The sequence below is a fragment of the Aotus nancymaae genome, unplaced genomic scaffold (assembly GCF_030222135.1).
Source record: "Aotus nancymaae isolate 86718 unplaced genomic scaffold, 86718_ANA_hifiasm-v0.15.2.pri h1tg000007l, whole genome shotgun sequence".
Lineage (NCBI taxonomy): Eukaryota > Metazoa > Chordata > Mammalia > Primates > Aotidae > Aotus > Aotus nancymaae.
In genome coordinates, this window is record NW_026988418.1 from 55,445,001 (window position 1) to 55,472,571 (window position 27,571).

The following is a 27,571-nucleotide window of genomic DNA, read 5'->3' on the forward strand; positions in this document are numbered from 1 at the left end:
GAGAGGAATGTGGAACACCAGTGAGATTAACACAGATAAGGAGTCAAGGTCTAAGACAGGCCACATAGGGTTACCTTGGGATGAGATACAACAAGAAACATCATAACCTCGCTGCTTAGATGGCTAACATAAACAAGGCTGCCACAAGAGCCTGATGGAGGAGGAGCAGCCACGCCCAGCCATTCCCACACAGGCTCAGGACCGGGGCAGCTAGGCACATGTTGGAGAAACGCTGTTTGTTTTTGACTCGCCCATGTTCTGAGTGAGCCTTCTGGCCCAGTTTCAGAAGCAGATCAAGCCACAGTGAGCAGAGGCGGGGCTTAGGGAGGCAGGAGTCTTGGGGCGTTATAAAACCCTGCTGGGCACCCTTGGGCATCTCTTTCAAGGTCTGTGAACTGCTGGCTTTCTGCTTGATCTTCTGGAGATGCAGCGTCTGTTGACTCCAGCGAAGCGCATCCTGCAGCTGACAAGAGTGATGCAGGACGCCTCCCTCATGCCTGCTCGCCTGCTCCCAGCAGCCCACCAAAGGTGAGTCACTTTTTGAGAAGCATCTTGTAACTAGTGAAAGATAGACAGAGGGCCTGCTATTGGGGAAAACTCACTAGAATCCCGCTCAAAACGTGGCAAGGCTTGTGCACGGCAGCCTTAGACAAGCAAGTTAACTTTACAGGATCTCAGTTACCTCATGTCTAAACAAACGGTCCCTTTCAGCTAAGAGAATGAGAAGAGCCCAAACCTCTGACACATGCTGTGTTTGTGAACAATGGTGTCTTTTACTCTGCCAGTTGCACGGAGCAGCAGAAATATCAGTAGCAGGGCCACAGCTCTTCACTCTCCACAACCATTCCCACCTTTACTGCTAGTCTCTGCCAAGACCCTCAGGACTCTGTGCCAAACCTTTAAATCACTGCAGCAAGATCAGAAAGGGACTAGGGATAAGGAGCTGTGTTTGCCTTGTGTTCCAATTTTATGAAAAGGGGAAGTGTGTGTTTATGCATGTATACGCACATGTTCTTTGCAAGAACACACACATTCCTTTCCTTTGTAAATACTCCCTGAATGTGCTCCAGATTCTTATGTTTTCCATCATCAGTGATGATGGCACCATGGCTATCCTTAGTGCCTCAGGCTCCCCCACCTGTGTGTTGCTGTCTAGTCCTCAAACCGTCTGCTAGACATTGGAACGAGTCCTTATTTCCTTACATTTTTACTCTATATTCTATGACTACTAAATATTTAGAAAAGTGATTTTGATCTAATGTCTCCCCTTGCCCAATACCCAGGGAACCTGGGTACATAAATGTGCATGGTAAAGACTGATGCGTGTAGCTTTCTCATTTTCTTCATTATGCTACCATCATCTCGCTCTCCCCACCCGCTGCCAAACCACTGCATGTGGGTTAAGTGTCCCAGCTCTGAATGTAGCCTGTTTCTATATTTGTGAGGAAGAGATGGATGTGGGTTTGCTTGTTTCAATAGCAACAGTTGGCCATCAGCCAAAAGACACACAACGATCCTCCCCAACATTCTGACTGACTTTATTCAAACTCTTGGAATCCTCGTTCACATTTCCTTTCTGGGGTATTCACAGTTAATCCCATTATGCATGGCCTGAACTAATATTGCTTTATATGAGTCATCTTTTCTCTATATGTCTAACCGCCTTTAATCCAACCCACATGGGCTCTAACTCCAACCTAAAAGTGACTTCCATCTCAGCATCTGCTTTGCTGCCTTCGAAATTAAGTAAGACTTGTGCCCACCACTTCGTTTATTTCTCACATACACACCTGTATCTCCAGGGTTTCTTACCTGTTCAGTCACCCCCTGCTGTGGCCACCGCCCCTTCATTCCCTCCAGTTCTTTGCTGGCAGAAGTCTGTCATCCGTCAAGGTTGGCCCCAAATGCAGCCTCTTTTGCGAAGCTTCCCCGATCCTCCAACACACTGAAATCTCTGCTTCCTTTGAACTCGCGTGGATTTTGCCCATATACCTCTCGTGGCCCTGACCATGTGTGCTTATCATTCCTCACACTGGTGAAGGAGGTCTCAAGAACCTCGCCCTCTTTTCTTTGTTCAACCCTCACAACCCCCTCCCCAGCACGGTGCCTGAAATGTAGTAATTAATTCTGAAACACAAGGGCAGGAGTCAAGATAGAATACAGAAGTAAAGGCATGGTGAATGTTCTTGAAGTAGGCAACACCAGGAGAAAAATTATTTCAAATTACACAAAGTGATCATTTTTCAGAGAAAGCACAAGAAGAGAAGGATACTCTTAACTATGATGCTCTGGAAGCCTCTACATGTTAACTTTTTTCAAGGCTTTACAATCCATTTCTAGAAATAGCTCTCCACCAAGACAGTTACAAAAGTTACCAACTGACCCGTTGTAAGCCTCTCCTTGCAAACTTAGATTTCTAACTGGGAAGAAAGGGAGGGAGTCAGCCCAGAGAAGGCACCGGAAGAACGAGGTTGAGAGAAAGGCAGCCACGCTGGCAGGACAAGCTTGGGCTAATCATTAGCTCCTCGGTACTGGGGGAGCTCCTCCATAAATATTTGAGGGTACAAACTCCAGTTATTTGGAGGGCATCAAATAAATAGGGCAGATAAATAAACTCCAAACCTCTTCCATCAGGTATAATGCATATTTATCACTTTGCTTCACTCTCTTGTGATTATATGATCCACTTTTGCCTCACAGCAGACCTTAAAAGTGACCTTCCTCATGGGAGAACTGGGGCTAACAGAGGCTCAGAATCCCGAAGATGATTGATAGACGCATTCAATCTGAGTTTCAGCTCCTGTAGAATGGAGCTAAATTTATAAGCCTGGCACCCAAGGCAGTGAAGGGACAGAATATTTCTAACACGTGAGAAACTACGAAGTTACTCTGAGTGCATCACTTTACCAGTGTGTACCTTGGTGTCACTATCTATAAAATGAAGAATGTTGCTAAAGTGAACAGAAGGTATAAAGTACTTTCATATGGGAGGTGAACTTGGTGATCTCTGTCCTTGTAGCTGGGAGGAGAAACTCCAGATTTTCACCAGGGGTATTAAGAGCCTGGGTTGAAGAGACACAGATGCGTCTAGAAAAGAAATGAATCATCTCTTTCCTATTCTACTGACCCTTTCTCCTTTCTTTCCTTCTCTGCTCTCATATAGAATTGCTATTTATGCTCTCTGTGTTCCCTGTGTATTTAGCTGTTAAAACATCTCCCTCTTCCATTGGGCTGTGCTCTCTTTTTTTTTTTTTCTTTTTTTGAGACGGAGTTTCGCTCTTGTTACCCAGGCTGGAGGGCAATGGCGCGATCTCGGCTCACCACAACCTCCGCCTCCTGGGTTCAAGCGATTCTCCTGCCTCAGCCTCCCGAGTAGCTGGGACTATAGGCGTGCACCACCATTGGGCTGTGCTCTCTTTATAGGCATAATGCATGCCTTATTCACTATTGTGTATCTGTATTTGAACTGCATTGGGTATGCTCAATAAACATTGGAAGGCCCAATCAGAAAAATCAGCTAGCAGAAAACTTACCTAAAAGGTAGGAAAGTGAGACATGGCGCGATGGCTCACGCCTGTAATCCCAGCACTTTGGGAGGCCAAGGCGGGTGGATCACGAGGTCAAGAGATCGAGACCATCCTGGTCAACATGGTGAAACCCCGTCTCTACTAAAAATACAAAAAATTAGCTGGGCATGGTGGCGCATGCCTGTAATCCCAGCTACTCAGGAGGCTGAGGCAGGAGAATTGCCTGAACCCAGGAGGTGGAGGTTGCAGTGAGCCGAGATGGCGCCATTGCACTCCAGCCTGGGTAACAAGAGCGAAACTCCGTCTCAAAAAAAAAAAAAAAAAAAGGTAGGAAAGCAGTGGGTATGTTCTTGTGTAGAAAAAAGAAAGAAGAAGGAGAAAGGCATACACTTAGAGGTACACTTTAAAAATGAGTAGAGATTGTACAATTATGCTCTGTAAGGGCTTATAACATGTAGAAATAAATTATATGACAATAATAGCTCAAAAGGATGGAGAGAGCAAATAAAGTCAACCTAAAGTTTTTGCAGTGTTCAAAAAGTAAAAGAAGTATTATTTTAAGTGAGATTACAACAAGCCAGTTATGCATGTTATGATCTTTAAGGTCACCAGAAAAAGGAAAAGAGGGTATAAAATGAATAATAAATATTTGCTTAATCAAAAAAGAATATGAAAAAGGAGAAATAAAGGACAAAGAACAAATGACACAAATAAAAACAAAAGAACTTAGACTTAGTTCCAACTATATCTGTAATTACAACAAACAAATGGATTAAATACTCCAATTAAAACACCACTATTGTAAGACTTATTAAAATTTTTTTAAGGACTAAAAATATACACCCATTGCAAGAGACACATGCTAAAGATAAAGACTTTGAGAAGTTGAAAGTAAAAGGGACGAAAAAGATATACCATGCAAACAGTAAGCCAAAAGCTAATGTAGATATATTGACATCAGGAAAGGAAACTTTATGCCAAGAATATCACAAAGATATAAAGGGATATTTAGTAAGGATAAAGGGGTCAATTCAATGAAAAGCTATAACAATACTAAATTTGTAGTCATCTGATAACATAGCTTCAAAATATATAAAAAATTAGTTAAATGATTGCCATATTACTGTCTTTTGAGAAAACTGTCTAAAGACCATTATCGGGAGTTTGATGTTTATCTCCATCTCATTATCTCCATCGCAGGTTTTCTACAGTCTCTGCTGTGCCCCTGGCCAGAACAGATACTTGGCCAAAGGACGTGGGCATCCTGGCCCTGGAGGTCTACTTCCCAGCCCAATATGTGGACCAAACTGACCTGGAGAAGTATAACAACGTGGAAGCAGGAAAGTATACAGTGGGCTTGGGCCAGACCCATATGGGCTTCTGCTCAGTCCAAGAGGACATCAACTCCCTGTGCTTGACAGTGGTGCAACGGCTGATGGAACGCACACAGCTCCCGTGGGACTCCGTGGGCAGGCTGGAAGTGGGCACCGAGACCATCATTGACAAGTCCAAAGCTGTCAAAACAGTGCTCATGGAACTCTTCCAGGATTCAGGCAATACTGACATTGAGGGGATAGATACCACCAATGCCTGCTATGGTGGCACTGCCTCCCTCTTCAACGCTGCCAACTGGATGGAATCCAGTTCCTGGGATGGTATGTACTGCCACGAGCCTTATGTAAGAAAGGTGCTGGGATTGGAGGCTGAATATTCTCAGTTTTGCTTTTCAGTTCCCCAGGTGGCTTCATCCAGTGAAGGAAAGACAATATATTCACACAGCTGCTGTTATCCAACAATAACCAGTTAGACATATAAAGCTTTACACAGTTAGTTAGGTAGCATGTCCACACAGCCATTCATTTAATTCTTACAACAGCCTCGGAAGTAGGGATTATTCCAGATTTATAGATGAGAGCATGGAAATCTGATACCACACATAGTGAATGGCAGAGGGAAAAACACCAAACCATATTCAATATGTTGGAGATGTCAAGAGGAGTTGAACAGTTTCTCTCTGTTCATGCAGCAAGACAGTGCAATTTCGGAAGTCCATTCTGTGTTTTTCCAACTGCCCTACTTGGCTCCATTATTAACAGTTCCACTGACATAGGATGATCCAGTCTACATCATCAAATCTGTTCTTAAAGTGCCTCTCCTACTTGATACTTGTATTACTACTCTCTAGCAGCCCCTACTGCCGTTATCACCACCGATATGTCCAACCAATTATTTAGTTGAGGAATAGAGATGAAAAATAAGGGACATTCACCAGCCTTTAACCAAAAATCAAAGAGCCTATCCTTGGGAGCATTGTCAATCTTAAGCATGTCATTTCAAATGAGCAGATTCTTCTGAGGGGCTGGGTATTCCACAGATGGGGGCTGCAAATACATTTTTTGTTTAATATGGTATCTTGGTATAAAAGGAAAAATAAAAAAACGAGTTGTTAAAATGTGAACTTTTAGTTGGTATTTAAAACAAAAACACTTAAGCTTGAGCCTGAACACTCGGACACTTGAGCCTGAATACCCTGAAGGTGACAGCAACCACCAGGACCAGAGGCTGCCAGCGTGAGTGAAAACTCTGCTTCTGACCTAGCCAATCATTCACATGGGGACCCTCAGGTGGGAGGGGGTGGCCCTGAGACTCAGGGAATACTGAATCACTCCAGAGAAAAGAGGAGGAGATGAAGAAAGAGAAGAGTAGTTCTGGCACAGATTGGCTGGGAGTCCCCATGTTTTCTTGTCATTTTCCTTAAAAAATGAAAGTAATTAAAATTTATATTTAAAAAAATCATACACATACACAAAAGTATAGAAAGTGAAGAAAACTTCTCATTTGACACCCCATTACCACTTTCCAGAATTCAACACTAACAGCTTCTATGTATTCTTCCAATATTTTTTCTAGGTTCCTGCGAGTATACACATATCTATTCTGTTTTAAACATTGTACAAAATATTCCCCATCTCTTATGACTTAGAGACAATTCTGTATCAACATATAGAAGGTCCATCTGATTCTTTTTAAAAACCACAATATTCTACTGATGGATATGCCAAATTTTATTTAATTAGTCCCATATTGATGGATATTTAGATTTTTTGCAATGATAAATAAGTTTTTAATGAACATTGCACAATAGCTTTGTACACTTGTGACACTGTGTTATAAGAATATATTCCTAGAAGTGGAATATCAGAATAGGTTGATTTAAAAGTTTGATAAAATGTGCAAAATTCTACTCCAAAATGTTGTACTAACTTACGTTCCTACAATGTATATATTATCAAGCTTTCTAATCTTTGTCCATTTAACAAGTAAAATTACAATGTTTTTAATTTGCCTTTCTTATTTTAAGAAATTATTATTATAAGAAATATTGAATATTTTAATGTTATTTATTGGCCATTTTTCTATTATATAGCTTGCCTTTTTAATGAAACTTTTATAAAAGAAGATAAATTGCTTTTTGTTGATTATAAGTATTGCAGATTTGTCTTTTGACTTTGTTTCTGATAGAAGGCTTTGATAGTTAGGTAATCAAATTTACTTGCCTTTTCCTAAATGGATTCTAAATACTTTTCTGCAGTTTCTAAAGTTTTCAAGATGTGTATCCGTGTGTGTGTGTGTCCGTGTGTGTGTGTATGTATACACATAGAAAAAAGTATTGTTTTCCCTTAATTTTACGCATATAAAAATTATATAAACTTAAATATATATTTATATGTATTAAATATACCAATTTACTTATACTAATATATTTGTATAACTAAATATTTACTTGCATATCTATATTTTATATAGATATAAATTTTTTGTATATTACATATATATACATACACACGTGCAGATGACATTGGTGAAGAAAACAATACTTTTTCGTTGATGTTGGGAGTTGGGATTGTTATAATTCTTAAGAGAAGGTCCCTGGATTTCAGTGAATTTGGGTTGGAGTCCTGACTCTGAATCCTCATCCTACCATTTATTAGCTATGTGGTTTGGGGCAAGTGGCTTAAAATCTTTAGGCCTCAGTTTCTTCATCTGTAGGATGGAGATAACTATATCTACTATATAGATTTATCATGAGGATTAAATTATATGGAAATATGACTCCCAATGTAGTGCTGTGGGTGAATACTGGGAGCTTCCTCACAGGTCAGAATACTAAAATTACTACCATATCTTACCCACAAACTTGAGTTTTGGGGACAATACTTCTGACAGATAAAAGCAGAACAAATAATAGTCAAGACCACAATTACTTATCAAATACTTGTCTGAGTATCATAAAGTTATTGACTATGGATCATTTACTAAACATAAACTCTTTTCACAACAAATGTAGTACCAAGCAATTCCAGGAACATGGTTCAGGACCCAGTCAGGACTGGGTTTGAATATTAAAATCGGTGTTCACTAGGTATGTGACCTTACACTGGTTACTCCACCTCTCAGGAAGGCAATGTCTTCACTCATGAATGTGGATGTTACCTGCCTCACTGGATTGTCTAAAGAGTTGTTTAAGGATAACAAGTGTGCTATTAGTGTTTTAAATGCAGTGTTTTAAATTCAGTTTCCCTCCCTGTCCTTTACCTTCTATGATTTGGGAAAGAATTTCAGGATCATGGAGCGCTAGAAGGAGACCTGAATTGTCTCCCAAAGTGCCAATTAACACATTTTTCACTGAAGTCAGAGACGGAATTCTGAATAAATGAGCATTTTACAGCTAGAGTGTCAGGACACTAAATTTTGACTTCGCATTTCAAATGTATCGTGAAATGCACTAGAACATAAGCTCCACAGGACTGGGGTTTTTTAATTTTGTTTGACACTGTATATGCAGCACCTAGAATTGTGCTTGGTACACAGCAGGGACTCAGTCTGCTCTAGATGTGGTAGTGATGCTAATTATTTCTTGTTTCTCTTTACAGGTCGCTATGCGATGGTGGTCTGTGGAGACATCGCCGTCTATCCCAATGGTAATGCTCGTCCCACAGGTGGGGCCGGAGCCGTGGCCATGCTGATCGGGCCCAAGGCCCCTCTGGCCCTGGAGCAAGGTTTGTAGTAAACCATTACCAAAAGGCTGTGCATGGCATAGCCAGGAACATACACCCTCATCCCACATTGGCACATCTACTATTCAGGGCTGAGGTATGGGTTTGAAGATGGTATTGCTTGCCTCGAAAAGGCTGGTCTAAGGAGCAGAGGAAGGAAAGGAGAAACGGGGGAGGGAAATCCACAAGGTTTTCTGTCCTGCATCATCAGGCATTGGGACAATGATGGAATGAGTGGAATGAGTGGTGCAGATGCTGGTGACAGACCTTAGGGACTCTTCTGGCAGTCGAAGATTAAAGAAGATAACTGGGTGTAAAGTGACAGTCTTTCCTTTGAGACTAATGGTTTCTATTCCAGGATTTGTTAAGCCCATGTAGGTGGGGAAAGGGAAATAGACAACTCATTTGTGTAATGTTAACCAACCTGTCCAACTCCTTTTGAATACGCGAGGGATGTTGAGTGGGCTTGCACTTGGGCATGGGACACAGATAATGACCAGAAAGCTCTTTTTGCTTGGTTCTCTCATCCTTTGTGCTCAAGGTAGGTTGCATTATGTAGTCTCTGAAAGCCTCTGTGTGCCTTTCCAGGGCTGAGGGGAACCCATATGGAGAATGTGTATGACTTCTACAAACCAAATTTGGCCTCGGAGTACCCAGTGGTGGATGGAAAGCTTTCCATCCAGTGCTACTTGCGAGCCTTGGATCGATGTTACACATCATACCGTCAGAAAATCCAGAATCAGTGGAAGCAAGGTATGGGGTTCAGAGGGCAGAAAGTGGGGGCTCTATTTATAGGCCAAGGGTTTGTACCCAAACGCTATGACAAGGTCTCTTCTTTCCTTCCCTGAAGATAATGTCAAGAGAATTGTTTCCTGTTCTCTTTCTTACACTCTTCCCTGGGTCTACGCTAAAATCCATTTGGACGTCATTCAAGTTCAGGTGTAAAATTGCTTCTAACTTGAGCTAAATAAAAGAAAGTAAACAATCCAGGGCAAGGCCCCCACTATGAAACCAAGGGGTGTCAGCCACCTGGGGAGATGGTGTTAAGAGGCCAGGCAACCACATTCTACAAGGTTGGTGTTTGTTTCTGGTTAAATCAGGCATGGTTTGGCTCTTGGTTTATAGTTGGCCATTTTCTAAAGTGATGTTGAGAAATCATGCCTATATTTTCTATATGCTAAAGTGTTATCGGTGATTTTTCTCTTAGTGATGGTATTACAGGTTGATTTTATTTTCACCTTTAGTTTTGGAATTTCTCCGCTGAGAAATATGTACTGCTTCTATAAGCAGAAAATAAGCAAATGAATCTTTGTTTTAAAATACAGAGAAGCAGGGAGTGGTAGCTCACGCCTGTAATCTCAGCACTTTGGGAAACTGAGGCAGGAGGCTCGCTTGAGCCCAGGAATTTGAGACCAATGTGGGCAACAAAGCAAGACTCTGTCTCTAAAAAAAACAAAAAAATACAAAAGTTAGCCAGGCATGAGCCTGTAGTCCCAGCTCCTCAGGAGGCTGAGGTGGGGTTAATGGTTTGAGACCAGGAGCCCATGCCATGAGCTGTGATATAGTGACTGCCCTCCAGCCTGGGCTACAGGGTGAAATAAACCCTGTCCCTAAAAACACATGAATAAGTAAAAATAAAATACAGTTAAACCCACAGCTTCTGCACGGCAAAAGAAACAGTCATTAGAGTGAATCGGCAACCAACAGAATGGGAAAAAATTTTTGCAGTTTACCCATCTGACAAAGGGCTGATATCCAGAATTTACAAAGAACTAAAACAGATTTACAAGAAAAAAACAAACAGGCCCATTCAAAAGTGGGTGAAGGATATGAACAGACACTTTACAAAAGAAGACATACATGAGGCCAACAAACATATGAAAAAATGCTCATCATCACTGGTTATTAGAGAAATGCAAATCAAAACTACATTGAGATACCATCTCACGCCAGTTAGAATGGCGATCATTAAAAAATCTGGAGACGGCCGGGCACGGTGGCTCAAGCCTGTAATCCCAGCACTTTGGGAGGCCGAGGCGGGTGGATCACGAGGTCAAGAGATCGAGACCATCCTGGTCAACACGGTGAAACCCCGTCTCTACTAAAAATACAAAAAATTAGCTGGGCATGGTGGCGCGTGCCTGTAATCCCAGCTACTCAGGAGGCTGAGGCAGGAGAATTGCCTGAACCCAGGAGGCGGAGGTTGCGGTGAGCCGAGATCGCGCCATTGCACTCCAGCCTGGGTAACAAGAGCGAAACTCCGTCTCAAAAAAAAAAAAAAAAAAAAAAATCTGGAGACAACAGATGCTGGAGAGGATGTGGAGAAGTAGGAACATTTTTACACTGTTGGTGGGAGTGTAAATTAGTTCAACCATTGTGGAAGACAGTGTGGCGATTCCTCAAGGACCTAGAAATAGAAATTCCATTTGACCCAGCAATCCCATTACTGGGTATATATCCAAAGGATTATAAATCATTCTATTATAAGGACACATGCACACGAATGTTCATTGCTGCACTGTTTACAATAGCAGAGACCTGGAACCAACCCAAATGCCCATCGATGATAGACTGGACAGGGAAAATGCTGCACATATACACCATGGAATATTATGCAGCCATCAAAAACGATGAGTTCGTGTCCTTTGTAGGGACATGGATGAACCTGGAAACCATCATTCTCAGCAAACTGACACAAGAACAGAAAATCAAACACTGCATTTTCTCACTCATAGGCGAGTGTTGAACAATGAGAACACATGGACACAGGGAGGGGAACACTACACACTGGAGTCTGTCAGGGGGAAATAGGGGAGGGACAGTGAGGGGTGGGAAGGTGGGGAGAGATAGCATGGGGAGAAATGCCAGATACAGGTGATGGGGAGGAAGGCAGCAAATCACACTGCCATGTGTGTACCTATGCAACAATCTTGCATGTTCTTCACATGTACCCCAAAACCTAAAATACAATTTAAAAAAAGAAATAAATAGTATTCTTACCTGCTCAGGCATGCCCAGATGGGCATCTGCAAAAGACAGATTGCAGTGTGGGAGAAGGCATGGATGCCTTGGGGATGGCATAAAGAGCTTCCCCTTGTCCTTTCCACTGCACTGGGTGGGGATGCCACCTGCCAGATGTGAGCCTCACACGTAAGAAGTTGCCTTGGGCCTCTCTGCCTCTGTCTGTCTACTGTAATTTGTTATTTGTTCTTAACTCCTCTGAACTCTTGTGGCATTTAAATCTTACTCCTTATTTGCATGTGTTATGTGGCAGATGCTGCTTTGGATCCCAGCACTAAAATGTAAACTTTCCTAAGGGCAGAGATCGCATTACTCTCCTCTTCAGAGTGAGAGAGACAGTCTGTAATGCAGAGTCCGAGACATCTGAACCTGAATCCAAAGCCAGCCTTTTTAAAGTTGGATGACCTTGTTCAGATGACAGTGTTTTGGAGGCTGGTTCCTCCTCTGGACAATGAAGAAAATTATATAACACAGGGTTGATTTGGGACAAGCATCCTACAGGCTGGCAGTGGTAGATACAAATACTTTGCTTATTTCCCTTCTTGTTAGTAGCGAATGCCTAGTAAGTGCATGTAAAATGAGTAAACAAAGCTGATACGTGTTTGCGAGAGGTGGGAAGTAGTTCCCTGGGAGGCCTGGAGAAACTGAGCGCAGTTAAATCTCAGGGAAGAGATCTAAATGGCTCATCCCTCATGTGCCATCCTTGCCTTCATATTTGCTTTTCCAGCTGGCAATGATCGACCCTTCACCCTTGACGATTTACAGTACATGATCTTTCATACACCCTTTTGCAAGATGGTCCAGAAGTCTCTGGCTCGCCTGATGTTCAATGACTTCCTGTCAGCCAGCAGGGACACACAGAGCAACTTATATAAGGGGCTGGAGGCTTTCAGGTGAGTCCTCTTCTCAGGGAGCCTAGAGGCTAGTAGGGGGTGAGCAAGAAGGAGGCTCCCTCATGCCTTGAGTCTGGGCCACCAGCGCCCCTATGGGGGACAGATAGCAATCCTCCACCACAACAGGAACGGTCCCAAGTCCTTCCGCAGGGTGGTGGGTTATTGCCTGGTAGGGCTCTCCATGTGTTATTGCAGGGAAACAAGGGGGATGTGCCAGCAGTGCAGGATCAAGGGACTGTAAGAAACTACAGAGAAGAAAGAAGGAAGGAAAGGAGGCAGGGAGGGAGGGAGGGAAGGGAAAGGAGGGAGGGAGGAAGGAAGAAAGGAAGGAAGGAAGGAAGGGAAGAAGGAAGGAAGGAAGGAAAGGAGGGAGGGAGGGAGGGAGGGAAGGGAAAGGAGGGAGGGAGGAAGGAAGAAAGGAGGGGAGGGAGGAAGGGAGGAAGAAAGGAAGGAAGGGAGGAAGGAAGGGAGGGGGGAGGGAAGGGAAGGAAGGGAGGGAGGGAGGGAGGGACAGAGGAAGGAAGGAGAAGGAAGGAGAAGAAATGAAGGAAGGAGAAAGGAAGGAAGGAGAAGGAAGGGAGGGACGGAAGGAGGGAGAGAAAGGAAGGGAGGGAGGGAAGGGAAGGGAGGGAGGGAGGGAGGGAAGGGAAGGAAGGAAGAAAGGAAGGAAGGAAAGGAGGGAGGGAAGGAAGGAAGGAAAAGGAGGGTAGCTAAATCATTCAGTCAATCAACATTTTCTGAACATGTTATGTGCCAGACATCGTACTAACCTCTCAGAATACTAGAATGAATGTGACTCCATGGTCCCTGCCCTAGAGGATCTCACAGCCTATACACACACAAACACAGAGAAGCAAATGATCACACTAGAGGGCAGCAGTTTGAGAAGCGTTAGGTCTCATTCTCACTTGTCTGAATTCATGTGCTGCTTTTGCTTCAGTTTCTCCCATCTATAAATTGGAGATAGTCCAGCTCACCCGCTTAGACGCGAAAAATCAGGAAGAATGCTGTTTATTAATTCACTACATTAAAACACTAATATTTAAAAAGAAATGTCTTCAATACAGTTTACACTAGGAAAGGAATCCTTCCCTTTCTTCTCGGTATCTTTTCATTTCAAATTTTGGTCAATTTTATCAACAGTATAATAGGCTACCAATTGTAGCCCCTGCTACTAACTAGTACTACTAAACCTGCCACTAACTAAAACATCGAAATTAGCACAAACACTATTTATAGGACTGGCCCTATTGAAACAAAAAGTATAACATACACCAAAGTTAATAGCTTAATATCTTTAAATATAAAGATATTATCAATGATAAAATAAATACCCTAGTAGAAAACTGAGCAAAGGATACAAACAGAAAAAGAAGAAATGTATGTAATCACACTTTAAATGCGAAGGTTCATTAATAAAAAGTTTACTCGAGTTACCATTTTCTCGACATAGTCTTTTTAAAATGGAAATACCCAGAATTGTCAAGGCTATAGGAAAATGGGCAGTAATGCCTGTGTAAATGGATCAGATTTTTTTTTTTTTTTGAGACGAAGTTTTGTTCTTGTTACCCAGGCTGGAGTGCAATGGCGCGATCTCGGCTCACCGCAACCTCCGCCTCCTGGGTTCAGGCAATTCTCCTGCCTCAGCCTCCTGAGTAGCTGGGATTACAGGCACGCACCACCATACCCAGCTAATTTTTTATATTTTTAGTAGAGACGGGGTTTCACCATGTGACCAGGATGGTCTCGATCTCTTGACCTCGTGATCCACCCGCCTCAGCCTCCCAAAGTGTGGATCGGATGTTTTAAGAAGTAATAGAAGGACATGAAGCAAAAGCCTTAACGATGTGCACATTTGAGCTCAGTAATCCCACATGTTTAAAAGAACACTATCTATCCACTGTAGTGTTTTAACTAATAAGGAAGAGGAGTAGGGAGATGGATAGGTTAAAGTCATGGTTGAAGTACTTCCTGTCATGGGCCATTCTTCAGCCTTTACAAATAATGTTATAGAATGTCATGGAAAATTATATACACATATATACACACACGCTAAGTTAAGAAAGTATGCTGACCACAACACATAGCATGATTTTTTTTTTTAAATTTTCTATTAAACTGTATAAAAGTAGGGATGGATTTCACAAGAAAACTATGCCCTAAGTGCTCTCTCTGAATGGTAAGACTATTCGTGTTATGTTCACCTTTGTGCTCTTCTGTATTTCCAAATATTGTAGAAAAAAACGTGCGCCGAAAGTCTTCTCCCCAGAAACTGTTACTTTTCCCCCTGTCTCCCTCCCTCCCCTCCTGTGGCCTTCCACCTGGATACCTCTGGCTGCCTCACAGGGGCCTAAAGCTGGAAGACACCTACAACAACAAGGACCTGGATAAAGCACTTCTGAAGGCCTCTCAGGACACATTCGACAAGAAAACCAAGGCGTCTCTGTACCTCTCCACGCACAATGGGAATATGTACACCTCATCCCTGTACGGGTGCCTGGCCTCGCTTCTGTCCCAGTAAGTACCGTGTCTGGCTCCATATCCTACATGCAGCCCCAACCCCCATGGTCTGAGGGGTCAACCAAGTCGAGTTTCTCTTCTGGCTCAGAAATATAAAAGAAAGGAAGGGGCCTGGTGTAGTGGCTCATGCCTGTAATCTCAGCATTTGGGGAGGCTCAGGCGGGCAGACCGCCTGAGCCTAGGAGTTCGAGACCGGTGAAACCTCATCTCTACAAAGTGTGGTGGTAGGCATGAGTGGTCCCAGCTACTCAGGAGAGCAAAGTAGGAGGATGACTTGAGCCCAGGAGTGGAAGGTTGCAGTGAGCTATGATTGTGCCACTGGCCTCCAACCTGGATGACAGAATGAGACGCTGTCATAAATAAATAAATAAATAAATGAAGGGAGGGAGGGAGAAGGCAGGAAAAGAAGGAAGGAAGATGAAAGAAACTCATATCAAAGGTGTACTTAGAGGCAGATTTACAATCTGCATCAGACAGTGGTCTGCAAAGTGAAGTACGTGGTGTCAGGGCACGGGCAAGATCTGTTTGGGCACAGCAAAAAAACAGTAGCATTTGTATGCATATTTTTGTCTCATTTATTTAAAATCTCTATCCTTAGTAGAGCATGGTGGTTAAATGGGTCTGATCTTCGAGCCCACAGCCTGGGTTCAGACTTTTTAAATCACTTGTTAGCGTTGACCTTGGACAATACTTAACCTCAATGCCTCTCACTTTCCCCATCTGTAGAACATATGCAATCACGATACCTGTGTTCTACTGTTTTCATGAGCATGAAGTATCTGAAATAGCAGTGCTCAGCAGGTGCTCAAATGTTAGATGCTATTTCTATTCATTTTCTGTTTTGTGGACTTTATAAGGAAATACTGTGTATAAATACGAAAGGGCTAGGGGAGGTGGTTCATGCCTGTAATCCCAGCACTTTGGAAGGCTGAGGCAGGAGGATCTCTTGAGCTCAGGAGTTTGAGAACAGCCTGGGGAACATTGGGAGACCCCATCTCTACAAATTTTTTTTAGAACAATCAGCCATGGATGTGCGTGAGCCATGGAGGTGGCTCACACCTATAATACCAACACTTTGGGAGACCAAGGTGGGAGGATCACCTTAGATCAGGCGTTTGAGACCAGCCTGGCCAATGTGACAAAACCCCGTCTCTACTAAAAACACAAAACTAAGCCGGGTGTGGTGGTGTGTGCCTGTAGTCCCAGCAACTCGAGAGGCTGAGGCATGAGAATAGCTCGAACCCAGGAGGTGGAGGTTGCAGTGAGCTGAGATTATGCTACTACCCTCCAGCCTGGGTGACAGAGTGAGACTCTGTCTCAAAAAAATAATAAGAATAAAAATAAAAATTAGGTGGGTGTGGTGGCTTGTACCTGTGGTCCCAGCTACCAAGGATCCTGAATCCTGAGGTGGGGGAATCACTTGAACCCGGGAGGTCAAGGCTGCAGTGAGCCATGATGACACCACTGCACACCAGGCACTCCGGGCTGGGCAGCAGAGCAAGACTTTGTCAAAAAAAAAAAAAAGGCAGGAAAAAGTACTTATGGGTGGACTTGATCATATTACTCAGGGATGATCAAAAAGTTATGACTGCTGAACCATTACCCATCAGCATGGGAGCCTGGAGGGTGAGTCCAGTGGTCTGATCCTCATTTAGAGGCACTTTCAGAATGCACTCCCCACGAGAGGGGAGAAGCTCTATGTACATCAAAAATTTTCTTGTGTTTTCTGTGTCTTGTTTATTTCGGATCTTAGCTGCTTTCCTTTTGGCAAGCTTTCCTACTCTTAGTCCTGTCCCTGGGGTCTACCAGAAGTCCCTCTTTATGTAGTTGCATGAGGTAGACAGGGAGGAGATTGGGGTGATTGGGTGATGTTCTATTTGAAGTGCAGAATATAATGCCAATGTGCTTTTTATGTGATTTCTTTCCCCTCAGCCACTCTGCCCAAGAGCTGGCTGGCTCCAGGATTGGTGCCTTCTCTTATGGCTCTGGTTTAGCAGCAAGTTTCTTTTCATTTCGAGTGTCCCAAGATGCTTCTCCAGGTGAGTCCCATCTTTCTAGTAGGCATTCCTGACAACATTCATCTGGTAGAATAAATCATCTTCTTCCCCACCATTCCTGAGGCTGCCATCTTGACGGAGTTATGTAAGAGCAAAGTGAACTACTGAAGGGATTTATGTATGGAGTGAGTTTATTTTATTTTTGTATTGAAAGCATTTCTTTGGCTACTACTTAGAGAGTAGATTGAAAAGGAACAAAGGTGGATATGGGGAACCACTTAGATTGTTCCAGTAAATAGTTCAGGCAAGAGGTAATGGTGGTTTGGTTGCAAATGATTAAAGAGAAGTTGATGGATTTGAGATGCCTAATAGGAATCTGTTGATTATTTTGTGATTCATGTTATCAAGGACATGCATCTAAGTACTAGGTGGCATACACCTTGGCCAAATCAGTGTGTCTTGCCTGCATGTTTCGCTGACAATGATGCTTACTTATCATTTCTGGGTATTCTAAGCCACACACACAGCACTTCCCTCCAGGGTGCAGCCTCCTCTCTGTTGGACTCGTGACTGGAGATAGTGATAGTGACAACAAAGAAGGTGTAACAGTCTTGCTTTTGCTTCCCAGGCTCTCCCTTGGACAAGTTGGTGTCCAGCACATCAGACCTACCAAAACGCCTGGCCTCCCGAAAGTGTGTGTCTCCTGAGGAGTTCACAGAAATAATGAACCAAAGAGAGCAATTCTACCATAAGGGTAAGAAAAAGGGCAGGAAGAGAGAAAGAGAAGGTAACTCATCTCACATCCCATTCCAGTAGCTGGGAGCCAGGAATTCTTCAGAAATCTAGAATATAGTAGTCCAGGGTCAAGACTTTTATGAGATATGGTTGGGAGAAGATTTGCTAGAAGATCGGTTGTTCAAAGGGGCAAGAAGTGGGTGGGGAAGCAGAAGGTAGAGTTGGGAAGATGAAGGCGGGATGCAGCTTCCCGGTATAAATACAGCCAAACTCTCCGAATATGTATTACCGTGGGAACTGGAAACAGTCTTTGAAAATGCTGTCTGCAACAGTTGAAAGACTGGAGACTTTAGAGCTAGATATGAGCTCTGCCACTTACTAGCTGTTTTTCTTTTCGAAAATTGTTGAACTTTTCTTTGTTGTCTTATTTTTAAAGTCACACCAATTTTGTAGGATTTCCAAACAAATTAAATGAATGACTCTGTGTAAATATGTTATCGACGAATATTACTGTCTCTTCCAAATTGCCCTCTTTCGCCACCAAACAGAGAAACAAAATACTGCCCCAAAAGCAACAAATGGAAGGAAAATGAAACCCAAAGCTGATACTAGAGCAATTGTGGGTGGTTTTAAAACCATGATGGTATATAGTTTTACCACCGTTTATATCGGGTTTCTGTATATTCTCAAGCAAAACTTGGGATATATGTTTTGCAGCATGGTCTCAAAAGGAAACAGAGTAGATGGAATTGGAAATGTTCCAGAAAACCTATATCTAGTGCTCATTGATCTCTTCTGGACCAGTGGATATGTTATAGCAAAAAATAAAAGAAAAAAAAACAATGAAAATGAAAATAGAGCCAGGTTCAGTGGCTCATGCCTATAACGTTAGCCCTTTGGGAGGCTGAGGCAGGTGGATCTCTTGAGGCTAGGAGTTGAAGACCAGCCTGGCCAATATGGTGATACCCCATCTCTACTAAAAATATAAAAATTAGCCAGGCATGGTGGTGTGCACCTGTAATCTCAGTTACTTGGGAGGCTGAGGCAGGAGAACTGCTTGAACTCAGGAGGTGGAGGTTGCAGTGAGCCGAGATGGTGCCACCGCACTCCAGCCAGCCTGGGTGACAGAGCAAGACTCCGTCTCGAAACAAGAAACAAAAAAAGAAAAGAAAAATAGGACCTCTGAAACAAACGTTAATGGATAAAGCACTGAAATACTGCAATGAATCAGAACCAGAGAATTTAGAGTTTAGAAGGAAGTATCTGAAACAGAAAGCTGGGTGGTACATCTCAAAGCAGGAACTATTGGCAAAAGGATGAGACGCACTGGCAGAAGGCTATGTTTACCATAGGGGAATGTCGTACTCTTTTTTTTTTTAAGCAAGGTAGGGTTACATGTGGTGTAAATCCTTGATTACAAGGCAAGGCCTTTATTTGCTAGTATAAAAAAAAGTTGGCATAGACTGCAAATTGAATCTAACCAAAACAGCAGTGGGTGTGACACAAGGCACAGACTGAAGCAGAATACCATGTCACTGGGCTATGTTAAGCAACTAAAAAAGAGAGGAATATCTGATTTGTGTATATGTAAGCTCTCCTGCCCAAAAGAATGGAAACAATGATTATTTTAGCCCTTGGACATAGACTGCATATAATAGACTCATTATGAGAGAAGGAGCCGCGTCAAGGGCTGATGGGCATGGTAATTATTTCATTTATTTAAAAATAAGTTTTTTCAAGATACAAAGTGTGCTAGTTTTTGCAATGCCAAAAGTTTACAACCTTGTATGCCAGTATGCCTTGCATCCTCATCTTGTAACCTAACTATTGTAGGCTGCATTGGAAACTTGGCACAGAAATATCATATGTAATTATTGAAAAAAATAGGAAATTGCATGCAAAATGCCTGGTCCACAGTGAGTGGTAGGCAAGAAAAATGAAAATGCTCTGAGATGTGAAGTAAGTTACTTCTTATTTTTGTGTATAGTAAAGACTCACTCACAAGAAGATGCAAATTACATGTGAAGAGGGGAACGTAAAGATATGATGAAGGCCAGTAAGAAATGAGCAAAGCCTGGCTTTGACTTTAAGAGCCACGACTAGAAACTAAATTGCATTTTTTTAATAAGACTCTTATAATAAAAGTCTTAAAGTCTTTTATTAAGGCCTTAAATGCTAGATTCAAAATGGCTGTACCTCCAGTTCTGCGGGTCCAATGTTTTTTTTTTTTTTTTTGAGACGGAGTTTTGCTCTTGTTTACCCAGGCTGGAGTGCAATGGCGCGATCTCGGCTCACCGCAACCTCAGCCTCCTGGGTTCAGGCAATTCTCCTGCCTCAGCCTCCCAAGTAGCTGAGATTACAGGCACGCGCCACCATGCCCAGCTAATTTTTGTATTTTTAGTAGAGACGGGGTTTCACCATGTTGACCAGGATGGTCTCGATCTCTTGACCTCGTGATCCACCCACCTCGGCCTCCCAGAGTACTGGGATTATAGACGTGAGCCACCGCACCCGGCCCGGGTCCAGTATTTTATTTGGAGGACTAAGGGTGACCTTGCAGCTCCTTGCAGCACAGCCAGGAGAACTTCACTGTGAGCTGCAGACATCTTCGTGACCACTTTCTCCTCCAAAAACTCATGTAACTCTTTGTGAGTACTGCCTCTTCTCCTCATTCCACAGTGAACTTCTCCCCACCTGGTGACACAAGCAGCCTTTTCCCTGGTACCTGGTACCTGGAGCGGGTGGACGAGCTGCATCGCCGAACCTACGCCCGGCGTCCGGTTTAGAGATGGTGAGTGAGGGTTTGCAGAGTTGGTGGCATCAAACCCTAATGTCTTCCTCGGGGTCACAACACACAGAGAGAGGGTGGGCACAGGCGTGGGGAGAAGAGAGTTCAGTGGAAGAGGATTAGGGTGAGCGGAGAAATGGGAGAATTGTGCTTCAAAAAGCAAATATTCAGAATAGGAATCTTGTAGTCTGAAAACATTAACCAGGCCAGGGAGGGTTCATAGCTTTCAAACTAATCAGACGTGGGGGTTTGTGTCATGAGGACCAATTAAAACTCTTGGGGCTCTTTGCCTTGGAGAGGCAAAAGCTGTGGGGAGAAACATGCTCTGAAATCTTGAATGTGAAAAAAAAAGAGCCAGATGTGTTCACCTGATCTGCTGAAGATAAGAAGCTCTCCTAGAAACCTGACAGATTAGCTTTCAGAGCACCCATAGAGTGAACAGGCTGTGAACCTGAACCTATAGAACTCATTACTCTAGGAGATGAGAGCAGCTGTTCTGATGAAAAACAGAACAACCAAGATGAGCAGCCCCAGAACCTCGGAAATGGTACACATCAATGTACTGGAGACTGATTCATACGGAAATGGGGTGGTTGAAGATTCTGTTAAAGCCAGGCACCTCTGCTGGAGGGATTTTTAGGCTCAGGGTCGTGTAGCAATTCTTATGTCATGGGATTCTTTCTGGGGAGAAGCAGTGACGTTCAGGAAATTCGTGGAAACGGATAGGGAGAAGAGCGAAACGAAAGAGGATTGCGGTGAGAGGAGAAATGGGAGGATTCTTTAGTATAGTTTTAAAAGGAAAGCGAACATTCAAAATAAGAAATTCCATTTGACCCAGCAATCCCCTTACTGGGTATATATCCAAAGGATTATAAATCGTTCTATTATAAGGACACATGCACACGAATGTTCATTGCAGCACTGTTTACAATAGGAAAGACCTGGAACCAACCCAAATGCCCATCGATGATAGACTGGACAGGGAAAATGTTGCACATATACACCATGGAATATTATGCAGCCATCAAAAACGATGAGTTCGTGTCCTTTGTAGGGACATGGATGAACCTGGAAACCATCATTCTCAGCCATTTGACACAAGAACAGAAAATCAAACACCACATGTTCTCATTCATAGGCGGGTGTTGAACAATGAGAACACATGGACACAGGGAGGGGAACATCACACACTGGGGTCTGTCAGGGGGAAATAGGGGAGGGACAGCAGGGGGTGGGGAGTTGGGGAGGGATAACATGGGGAGAAATGCCAGATATAGGTGAAGGGGAGGAAAGCAGCAAATCACATTGCCATGTGTGTACCTATGCAACAATCTTGCATGTTCTTCACATGTACCCCAAAACCTAAAATGCAATAAAAATAAATAAAATAAATAAATAAATAAATAAATAAATAAAAAGAATCTTGTATGAACTCAGATAGCTGCCTTCAGTAGACCAAATAGTTAGGATAAGCAGATAATAGAGTGAGCAGAAACTCATTTTACAACCTCTAAATCTTAACTGGTACAGTCGCCATCAAGTTTTTAAGGTTTCTCCCTTAGATGGAGAGGGAAGAAGAAAAAGGTATGCCGAGGCAGAAGAGGAGCAGAGGAAGGGAGGGGAGAAGTCAGTGGGTGATGGACATGCCCAGATGCAGCCACCTGGGAGGAAGCGGATGTGCAGGGGGAGGGGCCCTGGCTTCATTCCTCACCACTGGGATGTTTGCAGGTATGAGGCTGCTGCAGCCTAGGTGTTGTTCGGGCTAGGAGAGGTGGACAAGTGGGCTGAGGGCCCCAGGATGCCGTTGAGAGGGCGAGTCTCAGTTAGCAGGCCCTGAGGACTGTGGCACCGCCTGGGGGGAGCCAGTGTGCATGCTGGAAATACAGTTTATTTATTTATTTGTTTTTGAGACGGAGTTTCATTCTTGTTACCCAGGCTGGAGTGCAATGGCGCGATCTCGGCTCACCGCAACCTCCGCCTCCTGGGTTCAGGCAATTCTCCTGCCTCAGCCTCCTGGGTAGCTGGGATTACAGGCACGCGCCACCATGCCCAGCTAATTTTTTGTATTTTTAGTAGAGACAGGGTTTCACCAATGTTGACCAGGATGGTCTCGATCTCTTGACCTCGTGATCCACCCACCTCGGCCTCCCAAAGTGCTGGGATTACAGGCGTGAGCCACCGCGCCTGGCCACAGAAATACAGTTCTTAAGGGCAGATCAGTAGCAAAGAGGGGCTGTTAAATGTGTCAACTTAGTTCAATCATCAGAAGAAGAGTGAGGGAAATAGAGAGGGAGGCGGGGGGGGAAGGGAGAGAGAGGTTGGGGAGAAAGTCAGAGGGAGGGGGAGAGAGAAAGAGGAATTTGGGATTTTTAAGGGAGAATTTCCACGTCGGGCTCCCTCCCTCTCATGGTAGACAACCTTCTCATAAGTGCTTAGGCAGCTTTATACCTGAAAAGAAAAACTGAAACTTTTGAACTTTTCTCATGCTTATAATTATTATTAATATGAGCAGTGAACTTCCAACAATGATATTTTAGCAGAAATGAAGGACTGATGTCGATGCAGTGCTCTGTGGAGCTCTGTGGGTCTCTGCACCACCCTAGCCTGCCCCTCCTGCTCTCCTATCACAAGAAGATGTGTGACGGAGACCCTGCCTACCCCAGCCTGGGCTCTAGTAGCATTGGGCATGGATCCCTCGGGCGTCCAGGCTTGGCACTGGGTGCAGAGTGGGAGCACCCTCAGGATACAGTTAGGAAGGCCCTCTGCACAACCACACCTAGGGCAAGAGGCAGGTACTGGGGGCAGGGTGCCCACGAGGAGCCCCATGATTGAATGATCTTTTGTTTATTTAAGTTCTGCAGATCCGTGGAAAGGCTCCTGGGAAACACATGCTAGCAGAACTCTGCCCGTGCATCATATTTTTAAGATCTCACTCTTAGCTGGTAAATGAATTTGAATCGACATAGTAGCCCCATAAGCATCAGCCCTGTAGAGTGAGGAGCCATCCCTAGCGGCCCTTCATTCCTTTCCCTGCTGCGATCACTGTCCTGGGCTTATGGTGCTATGGACTAGGGGTCTTTTGTGAAAGAGCAAGATGGAGCAATGGAGAGAAGTCTTCTTCCTGAGTCACTAGCCTCCAGAAATGTGCAGATCAGCTGTTGCATTCAAGGTCCAGATAAACTTTCCTGTCATGTGTTATAACTTTATTATTACTGTTATTAAATTTCTGTGCTATTATATCTCTGTTTATTTCTTACGGTTTTCTGTGAATCTCCAAATTTGGTATCTTGTTCTAAGCTAATATATGGCAATTAAAAAGAGAGAAAGAGGAAATGACTCCTGTGTTTCTTGGAACTCAGAATACAAACCCAGGTAACATTTGGCAACTCTGCTAGATAGACCTCCTGGATCGGAGGGCTGGGTCCTCGCCTCGCAGCCTGCCTCTCTCCCCTCGCAATTCCATTCTATTTCTCCCACAGGCCAAGTACTATGACAAGATACAAGGCAAATCAGAATGGTAGAATACAGCTTCCCTCGCCTACTTCCCTGATCTAAAGACACCGCGCAGAAAGCAGCACACACGGGCCAGCGGGAGCTGTAGTTCAGATCTTTTGGTCACTCCTTGCCACTGCCATTTGAACAAATAAACACAGGGCGAAGGTTAACAAGTTTTTGCCTTCTGCAGTCAAAAATTAAAGAAATAAATTTTGATGGCAGGATATTGTTCCATGAGAGGGTCTTTCCCCCTTGGGTGAGGGCAGTCCTTCTTCTAGAGTCCTCTTATAAAACAGCAATGGTTCCCAGGGATGGGCATTGAGCTGAAGAGGGGAGAGGGAGGCGAGGGAAGGTATCCGGGTGTTGTCATTCATTTCCTTTTAGAAAGTTTCCTCAGCCACCCCATGAGGAAAGGGCACCTTGGAAAAGAGAGGGGATCCTTTCCATGGACAGGGAACAGAGGTGGTGGGGGCCGGGGAGGGGGCCCCACAGGAATGAGAAGATGGGCCTGTTCCCTTCACGGTTTTGCTCAAGACTGTTCATGTCACAACCAACACCAGCAAATCCCAGATCAGCCCTGATTTGTGCAGTGAATCTAGAATCAGCTGACTGCCTTCCCAGGCCTCTCTGAGCAGCCCCTCTCTGCTACCCTCCTGCTGCCTGAACCTCCTTGGCAGGATGTTTAGGGGCCCTCAACCTGGTTGGCATCCCTAGCAGGACAACATGTGCCCTTCGTACGATCTCTGGAGCGGTGTCTGTGTGCAGGGTAGAAAAACCAGCAGTAATCTTAGCTCTGGAGACAGGAGGCATCGGGCCTGGCCTTCTATTCACGCAGGAGCTCACTGTGCAGTGTTGGTGCTGAAACTGCCTCCATCAGCCTGTCGGCCTCAGCAACCAGAACTTCCCATACTTCCTGCATCAGAGGCCAGGCCTGCCTCCACTAGCGAGGCATTTGAACACAAATGGGATGATATTGGATATATTCAATGCTTAGTTGTCAGAAGCCGACAAATTGGATGGACACTGCCCACACCCCATACACCAGCTGCGCATCAGCACTGGTCCACCCACAGGGCCCTCGGGATGGCATTAGTCATTGCCACCATTGCACACACAGGGGTCCCTGGCTCCCTCCAACTTCATTCACACAGGGTGACCTAGGGCAGAAGAGAGGATGGCAGCTTAGGCAGATGTTGGGCTATGTTATACTCATTCAAACAGGAATACTCAACGTGTGATGTTAAAACTGATGCAAAGGATGCGCAGGCTGTAAGGGGACACGCTGATCACACTTCAGGAGTCAGCACGCTGAGGCGGCTTCTGTGTGTGGGCCAGCTTTTGCCCTGATTCCGCCCTGATCTCACAGCCAGCCTCTGCTTCCCAGCTAAAGTGCACAAGAATGGCCCTCTTCTCTAAAGGGTCAGTGAAGAGAAGCTGCATGCCACGGAGAACACGAGGGAGTCAGTGGCACCCTCCCTCTAGCATCAGCTGGATTTTTCAAAAAGTTTATTGTGTATATTTGAGGGATAGAACATGATGTTGTAAGATACATATATGTAGCAAAGTGGTTACTATAATGGAATAAATTAACATATTCATTATTTTACAAACTTGCCGATCCCCTCCACCACGGCAAGGCAGCTGCAATCTACTCATTTAGGAAAAATCCTCAGTACAATACACATTATTAACTATAATCCTCATGTTGTACCTTAGATCTGACTTATTCATTCTATGTATTTTCTGCTTTTTTTTTGAGATAGAGTCTCGCTCAGTCGCCAGGTGCCAGGCTGGAGTGCAATGGCGCGATCTTGGCTCATGGCAACCTCTGCCTCCCGGATTCAAGCAATTCTCCTGCCTCAGCCTCCTGAGTAGCTGAGACTACAGGTGCGCGCCACCATGTCCGGCTAATTTTTGTATTTTTAGTAGAGACAGGGTTTCACCATGTTGGCCAGGATGGTCTCGATCTCTTGACCTCCTGATCCGCCCTCCTTGGCCTCCCAAAGTGCTGAGATTACAGGCATGAGCCACGCGCCCGGCCCGTATTTTCTGCTTTACATGCTTTGACCTGTATCTCCCTGGACACCCCCCTCAACCACTTTTCTAGTCCTTATCTCGATATATTTGGCCTCTTTCTGTTTTGGGACTCCACATATAAGTGAGCACATGCAATAGGTTTCTTTCTGCGTCTTGCCTATTTACTTAGTCATCAGGGAAATGTGAATCCAAACCACGAGGCGCCGCTTCACACGTCTTAGGACGACTGTTACCAAAGACGACGAGAGATAGCAAGTGTTGGTGAAGATGTTGAGAAGAGGGAAACTTCTAGACTGTTGATGGGAATGCAAATTGATGCAGTTACTATGAAAAATATTATGGAGGTTCCTAAAGAAACCAGCTGAATTTTACAACGAATCCTGCCAGTTTGGGACAGGTCATGTGAATGGCCATGGGACACGTGACATGAGGTCACCCCATGCCATCTTCCATGGCCCAGTCAAAGAAGATATTTAGAGATGCTCAAGTAATCTGGGTTTCTAGTACTGTTCTGACCACCTCAGTGCAGAGAACATGTTTTGTCTAGGGGTTTATGAGGAAGGAGGCCGAGAGGCTAAAAATTGAGCTCAATTTTTAACTGAATTTTTAACGTCATCAATTTTGGCCTGTTTTTCTAGCTACCAGTGCACTCAAGTGACCTCAGCAGATGCCATGCGAGGCACAGATATTTTTCAAATGGAAGAGAATGGGTTGTCTGCTGTTGGAACACCCGGTGTCTAGATCTGGCTGAACATAACTGCAATGAAGTCTCATAGAGAGCTCCTTGGTTCATGGGGTTGGCTCCATGTAAGAAATAGCGACCTGCTTGTCTGCTCTCGGGAGTGCATAGGGTGAAGAAACCAATGTTCGCCAAGTGCTCCTGGCACGTCCCAACAGTCACTTCTTAATCTGGTCAGTTCTCATTGCAGTTGTGAGAAGCACCATGAGTCCTCCCACAGATGAGGAAACAAAGACTCAGAATTCAACACTGCTTTCCCAGTCAGACAGCTGTCCAAAGTTGACCGTGGCATTCACTCCCAGGCCCACTCCCTTCAGAGCTACAGCAAGGCCAACCCCTCTGAGCTCGCTGCAGACGCTAGCATGGCCTTTACTGCTGTAGTTCCTATCGACACCTGGCTCCATCGCAGAACTAAGGAGGCCTGAGTGCTGGACTCGCCTCTGCCAGTGCCAAGCAGCTGCCCCATGTCCGGCCTTCTTAGCTAGGCCAGGAATCTGAGAAACAGACACTACTGGGCACACAGTGGATCATCCCCTATTAATGGGGAGAAAGCTCCCTGAAGTGAACATTTTGGGTAGAGTACCATTCAGCCATATTTTTCATGAAAAGCATGTTTCCTTTTATTTATTTATTTATTTAAATTGCATTTTAGGTTTTGGGGTACATGTGAAGAACATGCAAGATTGTTGCATAGGCACACACATGGCAGTGTGATTTGCTTCCTTCCTCCCCTTCACCTATATCTGGCATTTCTCCCCATGC

The 27,571-nt window shown here is 44.2% G+C and overlaps 1 protein-coding gene across 1 annotated transcript; it reads left to right on the plus strand.

The window, feature by feature from the left end:
- Nucleotides 1-246: 246 nt before the first annotated feature.
- HMGCS2 (3-hydroxy-3-methylglutaryl-CoA synthase 2) lies at nt 247-23,871 on the plus strand. The gene is made up of 10 exons (XM_021674136.2): nt 247-528; nt 4,728-5,182; nt 8,462-8,587; nt 9,173-9,337; nt 12,333-12,498; nt 14,845-15,015; nt 16,951-17,057; nt 17,644-17,769; nt 20,430-20,541; nt 23,392-23,871. The coding sequence occupies exons 1-9, from the start codon at nt 425-427 to the stop codon at nt 20,534-20,536; spliced, it is 1,527 nt and encodes a 508-aa protein (XP_021529811.2). The 5' UTR covers nt 247-424; the 3' UTR covers nt 20,537-20,541; nt 23,392-23,871.
- The last annotated feature ends 3,700 nt before the right edge of the window (nt 23,872-27,571 follow it).

Coding starts and splice junctions, on each gene's coding strand:
- HMGCS2 (XM_021674136.2), top strand. CDS start 425: ATGCAGCGTCTGTTGACTCCAGCGAAGCGCATCCTGCAGCTGACAAGA. Junction 12,499..14,844: donor AAGGGGCTGGAGGCTTTCAG/GTGAGTCCTCTT, acceptor GCTGCCTCACAG/GGGCCTAAAGCTGGAAGACA. Junction 15,016..16,950: donor CTGGCCTCGCTTCTGTCCCA/GTAAGTACCGTG, acceptor CTTTCCCCTCAG/CCACTCTGCCCAAGAGCTGG.